The sequence below is a fragment of the Wasmannia auropunctata genome, unplaced genomic scaffold, assembly GCF_000956235.1.
Source record: "Wasmannia auropunctata unplaced genomic scaffold, wasmannia.A_1.0 LD336085.1, whole genome shotgun sequence".
In the NCBI taxonomy this organism is placed as follows: domain Eukaryota; kingdom Metazoa; phylum Arthropoda; class Insecta; order Hymenoptera; family Formicidae; genus Wasmannia; species Wasmannia auropunctata.
Genome location: NW_012026805.1, coordinates 2,279,233 through 2,288,252, shown reverse-complemented (window position 1 = coordinate 2,288,252; position 9,020 = coordinate 2,279,233). Strand labels below are relative to the sequence as shown.

The window sequence follows — 9,020 nt, the reverse complement described above, 5'->3', positions numbered from 1 at the left end:
ACTTTTACCATTATTCCCTGCCAAATGTCATATCGTGCAGAAGATCGTGTATAATTTATCTACAGATAAATAATATGTCTTGCATACGTTACCTCGGATTTAACACAATGTAAAAATATGTATTTATAAAGTTTTGATAGAGCCATTATCGTTTTTAGATTGACTCTTCCTGTTTTTATCGCGTAATCATCTTGCCTTATCAAAGCGAATATTAAGAATGAGCATTGAAAGAATTATTATTTCGCACACAAGTACGATGTGGAAGGAGAAATGATTAGTATTCATCGATAAATACCCTTTATTCAATCGGAGTAACATTTATACTTACTTAAAGCATGTTATTGAAACTTATATACCTGTAGATTTTTATTAACGGCAACAATCATAATCGTAATAGTGACGAAAACGTAACGATATAATAGTGATTAATAAGTTGATTGCAATAAATATAATAATAATAATAATAATAATAATAACACAAAAATAATACTGACAATAATTGCAATAATAACAATTTAGTATTCAAGACTAGTAGATGATAATGACGATACTAATAATGAATATCGCAGAGTATATTAATTGCGGCGCAACGGAAGTTGGATTCCGTTGCAAAATCGAAATGCAGTTACTGTTGATTGTTGATTACCTGTATTTTTCCACTCGTTCTTGTCTCCGTTTTTTTTCATGCCAATTGCGCTAACTCGAAGTAAAGAAAAAAGAAAAACTGTTTCACAACAATTGACGATGAAAAACCGTAATCATAATGACAATGATAGTGACAAGAATAATTATAACGTCGAGATTATTCGTAATTGTCGGTCGACTATCGCTATCTGTAATTTGTTATTACTCTCACTACACGGTGGTTGGTTAAAGTATATTCACTTCTTCCGCACGCGGCTTCTCCCGTCTCATCCACCAGCATCTCAGACAAACAATTAATTTTTTCCCTTCTCTTTATATACATCATCTGATACACATAGTTGTATAGCGAACGTAATATAATTTTAACATAATGCGGCTTCATAATCGGCAAAATCACTGATTATCCGATCGACATGTCTGCTATTTTTACAATAATCATATCTTATGATTTTACAATCTTGACGTTATCAGTCCGCGTGTGATAATAATTTGAAGAGAGGAAATAGGAGAGTTAAAATTAAATATTAAATCATCTAAAATACATATGATATATTAAGAGCATTTTTCTTGGCAGTTCAATTGATATTGATTGTAATGAATACGCATGTGATAATGTAATGGTCTATAAGCGCCCCGTTATCAAATTTTTTTCTTTCAATTATATCTATGTTTTTTTTTATAATAGATCTACAGTTAAATTATATGTTTTTATTTTGCTTTTAGGTGTTATACTGTTTGATAAAAATCTCTTGCATCTATGTCGATCGATTGACTTCACACGCGTGGGTGTAAAAAGTCAACCAGCGATAACGGAAATTTCTGGCATGTCCTATAGTAATAATAACACACATACAGCTCCAACGAGAAGCGACGACTCTTCGTATGACTTGTCATAGAGTCGCGGACTTTCGATATTTACAAATTCCTGCGGCTTCCCCCGCATTCCACGCGTTCCAGCGGCAAAACAAACGTTTTATAACGTAAATAGGAAACGCAATATAGCTCAACGAAACAATAATAACCGCGCCGCGATGCAAATGTACACGTGTCGATCGCGAAGCGGTCGTATAAGTGATCGCGAATATACAGGGGGGAGTGAGAATGCGACGACGGCATTCTGAAATTATTGCACATACGAACGAATATTTATCCTCCGACCGAATTGGTCGTGCCGTGTCATGAAGGAACGCGAAGCACGATTTCCTTCCTCTTGTCCTTGATAAAATGATCAAGATTTAATCGACTTGAGTCTCGAACAAGCATAAATTCGACAGAACATCGGACTTATGATTGATAGCTGTTAATGAAGAGGCCACGCATGACCTCGTGAGCATTTCTTTTCTCTCCTCTTTCTCTTTCTCCTTCTCTCTCTCTCTCTCTCTCTCTCTCTCTCTCTCTCATTCTTTTTTTCGTCGTCCCACCGAAAAATCGCACAGCTCATTATCGCCAGCGATTCTTGTCCTTATAATAATTGTATATCTCTGTGACTATGTACAGCCTATGGACAACGCATCGCACTTTTTCATTCTTATAGAATCGATAATATTATATAAATATGTTGGTATACTTCGTGACTATATTTTATCGACAGTAGTAAGAGTAATGGTAGCAATGACGATTGAATTAGACGCTAAAAACGATCTGGCTGGTTGTAACAGTTACAGTATTGGTAATAATAATTGTAATAATAATAATAATGAGATAAAAATAATAATAATAATAGTGACTAGCTGGTAAATAGCCGATAAATTGATTTAATAAGTAGCCTTTTTCCAGGGTTTTCAGCAGAAAAACGTCATTTTTGATGGACACAGCAGTCCTCATGAGTCGCGCGTTGACCTCGCTTAAATGGTACAATAACAGTTACACAGCGTTAAAATGGCAAGAATCCGATATACAGCTAAATTAATCGTTTTTACATGACTTAGAGCGACTTAACCATCAACCTGTCGAATAATATAAACGCAATTTCTTCCGCTTTTGTATATGTACATATATCGCGGCGATAGCGGCCGCCGTCGATCGTGATACTTGTTGACGTCAGACATCATTATGTACAAAAGATATATCGCGCTTTACGGGGGCAACGCCGCCCCGTAAACAATATAGTCCGTTTAGCTTAAGTTCGGACACTCCGATGTGTGGAGCCCCGAGCCCATTATACCGGTTAGATGCCGTTATAGCGTTTTTTTTTTGTTTTTTTTCTAAGCAGCCTACGAGCCGGTCGGCGGCGTAGCCCGACCGGCCGCGGCGACTTTCACCCGACGTCGTCACCCGCGACGATCGCACGTGATCGCGAAGTTGACGTCGGCCAAGATGTTGACGCAGTCCGAAATTCACGCGAGCGATGTACGTATGTAGGTATATACGTGTGACGCACCGGCCGGATTCGCCGCAATCATCCGGATGAGTCACACGCGTCACGAAGCCGGGTTTCTTCCAGGTCGATAGGCCGATCCGCGGAGCTCAGTCACGACGACGCAGTTCCCTCTGTCTCTCTCTTTCTCTCGTGCGTGCAGCTATCTACTTTTTCTCTCTTCCTCTCTCGTGTCGATTTATATTAATGCGTCGTCTACGTTTCTACGGGAACTGGGCACCGTTCTCGCGCGGCACCGTTCCGTTCACTCGTACTTCGAAGGTGGAGCGAGAGCGGAACGGCTTGCGCGACCCGGGCCGCGCGTACGTCACGAATACGCCGGATCGCTCGCAGGTCGCGCGGGTCCCGAGAGCGACGCTCAGTACCCGATCGTCGATCTTTAAGGATGGTCTCAGATGGGTGTCGGCAGGACCGTGAAGTCCTGCAGAGCGGTCTTCACCGTCTCGTAAATCGGCCGGTTGCTCTCGTCGGCGCAGTAGCCGTCGGCGGTGCACAGAGTCTGCAACTTCGTCAGATAACTGTCGAAGTTCTCGTGGCCTATCTTCTCCTGCGGTCCGCCCGGGGCGTTCGGTATTCGCACCTGCTCCAGCAGAGTAATCATGTTGTCGCGCAGCGATTGATAGTACTCGGTTAGATTATTATTGCGCTGAGATATCGATGAGGTTTCCTGTAAAAAGAAATGACAGGATGTTCTTGTCAATCGAGATATCTTGATGCGCAAGATAACGTCTGCGGAAACGTTATTTCGACGGCAATCATTCACGCGAGATCAATAAGAAACATAATTGATAAGGAAAATAATTTAAACCGCAATAAAAATGCTTATTTAAATATATAATAAATTATGCTTTCTGTCCAGCCAAATTTAAAATCAAATGTTTCTTTTTTTAACACGCGAAATTGACTGATCAACTACCGGTTAGTTCACTTGTATAATACCAGCATATGATTAATAAAACAAAAATTATTTAACATATAATAATTATTATGAATATATAATAATTACTATTTTATATAATAAATTTTCCATAAAATAATCTCACGAAAAAAGATTATTTAATAAATAAATAACAACGCAATCTTAGCGTGATATTAGAATTTAGCTTTTAAAATAAAATTCAGTGGTGCGATCGCGACAAAGATAATGCAAATTGGCTCACGAGCACCAAGATCTATCTATCTAAAAATCTAGCAAATTTCTATTTTTTTACATACAATTGTTGTTATTTATTTATTCGACGCACGGTACACTACCGACTGAGCAAATACTGACCTTGTCTCCCTGCTTGAGCTGATTCTCCATAGCGGTGATATCCGAGCGCAAGCGCAAGACCTGCGACTCGACCCGGGCGTTCTCTCTCTGGAGCTCGGTGATCTCAGCTTCCAGTGTGTAGAGATCCTCGCTCTGGACACCGGCGGTCCCGCTACCGCTCGAGTTACCCTGACCCGTGCCTACCGCACCCCCGTGAGCCGGACCACCGGCTTCCAACCCTGAGGACAGGACAGACACGGTCCAGTTTCATCGACTGCCCGTTATACGGCCGAAAGAGAGATTATATATCGTATATATATTTCCCGATTTACCAGAGAGTCGGTTTTCACGCGCAATCAAGCGTGCACGACGCGATTCGTACGCCCTTTCGTCTCAATGCGAAAAAAATGCGGTCCCCTAACACGTGTGATACGTATAACAAATGCTACGGGATACAACTACTGGAAACTTGTCATGACTCGAGCTGCCGAACGTTCGACGGAAGTTCGTACGAATTTAAATACAAGCGTTCTGGCATGTCTTATTTTTTTTTCTTTTCTTTTTTTTTTCATTCACGATAGGTAAGCGTTAGATCGAAAAATCCAAACAGGGAGATTTACGGGACTTTTACGCGACAGAGGTGAAAATGTATTTAAAATTTACGTCAAGGATCGGTTCAGGCAGCGACTTAGGCGAAGCGGTTTTGTGTGAAACGTCGCAATTAATTATGCAGGTCTGAATAAAATGATTTTCCGATACTGCATTACATCCTTTTTTTTTCTCTCTTTCACTTCGCTCGTCCCAAGTCACTGCATTGTAGCTTGTCTCAAAATAACGGAACGGTATACGGTTTCTTCTGCGTACGGTTCGTGCCAAAGTGATAAACGCATCTCGGCAGAAAAGCGAGAGACACTTTGAGGCTCATTCGATCAAGCGTGTGCTCCGACTCGGTAAGAGAACGCACGAACCTGAACAGGAGTGCCGTGGAAATGGTATGATCGGGACAATGTCGGGGTGTTTTGAGGGGGTTAATTATAGCGTGAGGTGCCATCATACCAGATAGAAGAAAAAAAAAAGACGGAGGACACCGAGTGCTGGCGTCGGAGTAACGCGGGCGTGACACTGGTCGTCGCGCGGTGAAAATGAGTAAGAAACGAAAAGCTTTACTGGTTGGTTTACTGTGCCAAGAGGTATATACATGATATTCACAAATGTATGCCAACACTCGGACGTCGTCACGTAAAAGTAAAAAAATACTGGTGTGTGGAGATTCTGTAATGTAACATCGAAAACACATAGGAAACAAGTGGCGAATACGTCAGTCCCTTACCTTCAAAAGTAACCGTGCTCCAAGCTCAACATGAAAGGAGCTGATCCCAGAATAAATCAGAATATATTATTTTCCATCATTAAGACATACGGTTGTTTTTTTTTTTTTCGATTTTACATTTTTTTTCTGTCTTGTACATAACGAAGGAAGAGGTTCCTGCGCGGGACCGAATCGAAAGGGAGGAAAAAAAATGAGATAGTAAATTAACGCCATCGTATTCGATTCTGTTGCTTCTGTTTCTTCTTTTTTTTCTCTCTCTCTTTTATATATAGCTATTTGTGGCATCCTTTCACCGTTTCGTATCTAATTCAGTTGCGATATTTGCTCGCAAACCTGTGGAACATTTATTACTGAGAAAAAGAAAAGAGGGGGTCGAAACGGGGAAAAGAAATATTTAAGGAGAGAAATAAAAGAAAAAACGAACTCTTTGATGGTCAAGAGAAAAAACGGAAGGACAGGGAGAGAGGTTGTTCTTATTGGTATGACAGCACATCATTGCGTGAAGAGCAGAGTATGGCATAGCACGGGATCAAGTACAAGGTTTGATATGCACAAGTTTACAAAGGAAGATACATAATTCCGTATGTTTTAGCATCACGCTCGTCCTCGTCGATCAAATTATGAAAATTTTTTCCACATACGAAGTCTGAGCAAAACAAAAGAAAAAAAAAGAAATAAGCTGCATCGACGGTAAATCCCGAACGAGCGCGATGCGCAAGCATAGAAAAGAACAGAGAGCGAACTTAAACTGTCTTATCTACTTCGTAACATTTCCTCTCTCTTTCTTTCTCTATCTCTTTCTATCTCTCTTTCTACCGCGCGTTTTGATTAAAAAAAAAAAAAAAAACGCATCTCGCGATCTCAATTTTGACAGCTGCGCGCGAGGAGAATTTTTTGTTTACGGATATTCTTTGGACAATAAATTCGGATCGTTATTCTTCTTCGTAACGATTGGTCTCACGCACAGCGTAACTATGACAATATTATTCTTCGATCGTTAAGTATTGACAGCCGGGGGCGACATCAGAGGCAACTCGATCCTCACCGGTGATTCCTCTGCTGTACATGCTCATATTGTCCTCCGGTTTCGGTTTCTTCACGGCGTGGCTGGCTATCGGACAGCCCGACAGAGACCTGTGGCTGTGGAAGGAGCCGTTTATGTGACCAAGTCCGTCGCATCCGGGCGTGGGGCAATTGACACCTTCGAACTTCATGGCCGTTGCGGCGGCCACAGCCGCCTTGTGCTGCTCGACTGTACCGCCAGACTCCAACACTCGCATCTTATTCCTGTTCGCGATCGGGCACCCAGACGCGCTGTAATAAGGAAACGAAAATGTACACATGAAGATAGGAACGAGTAAATAGAAAATGGTTACCGGTCTCGGCAATTATAATCGAACATCATTAAAATTTATTGCATATCATCAAAACTCAATCCTCATTTGACAAGTAAATAATAATGTAACAGTTTAAAATATTTCAAGTAAATAGTAATGTAATAGTTTAAAATATTTTATGCTTAAGTTACGCATATGTATATATAATTAATTATCTAATTTATTATCGAAATAGATTACTGCAAATCGAATGCAAACACAGATTATAACTGCAATGTTGCAGCAACATTGTAACATTTCACTCATTCCAGTTATATTGCAGAAATATTACGATATTGCTGCAATATTGTAGTTATAATGTGTTTGCTGGGATATCAATATTTTTAATAAGTTACAAGCAATCAGAACTTCAACGGTTAGTTTTATCTGGATAGAAGCTAATATTACTAAAAGCATTTAATTATTGCAAATTGATAACACATAGAATAATTATACACGTAGAAAAAAAAGAGAAAAGAAAACGATTATCCTAAAGCAAGATCCATGTTGCGTGAAAGTTCCTACGAGCCTTACCTGCGATGCGACAAGAATTTGCCGGTGGCATGGCCGGACCCGTCGCAACCCGGGATTGGACATCTGTAGTCCAAAATGCCAACGCCACCGTCACCAACACCACATAATCCATCCGCACAGAGCGAGCGTGAAACGAGCGGAAACCGCCAGTTATTAGTCAGCGTCTTCGCTTTTGCGCGGGGTGTGACTCGGGCAAAGGGAGTTAGGAGTGCGGTTATACGGGGAGGATGGGATTTCCCCTTTCTCGGGGGTCTCATCCGGCAGCCTCGCGGTACGTGCAATGCGGTCGAGAAGATACCTGCGTTAGCTGCTACGTGCAACGTGCGAACGCGACGAAAACGCAAATTGAGATCGCGATTACCGTCGCACCCTCAAATTGCGAAACTTGCAAGATGTAATCGCGTCGTGAAACCAAATCCTACCGAACTCGCGATAGCCCCCTCCCCTTCCCCTTCCCGTTCTTTTTGAATCTCTTTTGCATCATATTATATCCGCCACTTTTCAGTACTGGATGGAAATTGAATAGTTAACAAAGAAAAATTTTGCAAGATGTAATAGTTTTTCAAAAAGAATTTCATTTTGTCAAAACGAGCACGTTGCAATGCTATTATGTTATGCTTAAACGTTGAATACATCTTGCGTAATTATTCTTCCGCAAAATTTAATTGATGATAAGATAATTCCTTCGTTAATATGCCCCAATTGATGTTGCTCATTAAAATTAAACGCAATTAGTTGAAGATGTACATACGCGTGCTGTACAATTAACGCCCCTCTACAAACAAAGGAAATGCTGGGACGCTGCCGATCCATGTTAAACGCGTGAACAGAAAATCAGTAATAGAGCGCATAATTAATAGTATTCGCGCCGACTGACCTCAGGGGCTCAGAATCTTGACCATCTCGAGGTTTACTCTTCGGCTTGTTGGCCCGTGGACAACCGGATAAACTTCTGTGCGACGAGTAATTTCCCGTGACATGTCCGGAACCGTCACATCCCGGCGTAGGGCACTTGAGCTCCTGGGAATGCGCCTGGATTTGCGAGCGGTCGGCACGTGGGCACCCGGAGAGGCTGCAAAAGGAAACAAGACTCTCTTCTATTTTGACGCGTTGCGAAAACGCCATGAAGACCGCGCGCTGCGCGTTCTGGGGGGGACCCACAGGAAGAAACTTGAAAAATTTCGAGTGAAAAAATTTGTCTTTGCGCCACAATTGTCTAGTAAAAAAATTGCTGCAACGCGCGGTAATCTTCATGGCTTCCGTCACACACGAACGCACACCTCAGAAACGTCCAACCATCGCTTCAGCAACACATCGCATGCATTTTACGCGACGTTGCCACGATGTCGTGATTACTCACATGATCTAAAGACTGTTCGATTTACAAAATACGATCAACACCGCGAAAATTAGATCTCGATGAGTATCCGAACATCTCGTTCGCTGAAACGATCGAAATCGTCTACGCACGCGACGACAGGTGACACAACGCGCCACCGAAGTTTT

At 41.5% G+C, this 9,020-nt stretch overlaps 1 protein-coding gene across 1 annotated transcript in view; it reads right to left on the bottom strand.

Annotated features, from left to right (window-relative positions):
- Positions 1-279: 279 nt before the first annotated feature.
- LOC105448489 (ankyrin repeat and KH domain-containing protein mask-like) overlaps positions 280-9,020 on the bottom strand; it is a 129,182-nt gene continuing 120,441 nt past the window's right edge. The window contains exons 12-16 of the mRNA XM_011687079.1: positions 8,392-8,586; positions 7,515-7,577; positions 6,650-6,918; positions 4,296-4,513; positions 280-3,689 (exon numbers count right to left, since the gene is read on the bottom strand). Of these exons, the coding sequence (XP_011685381.1) occupies positions 3,414-3,689; positions 4,296-4,513; positions 6,650-6,918; positions 7,515-7,577; positions 8,392-8,586 (1,021 nt within the window). The 3' untranslated portion in view covers positions 280-3,413. The remainder of the gene's footprint in view (positions 3,690-4,295; positions 4,514-6,649; positions 6,919-7,514; positions 7,578-8,391; positions 8,587-9,020) is intronic.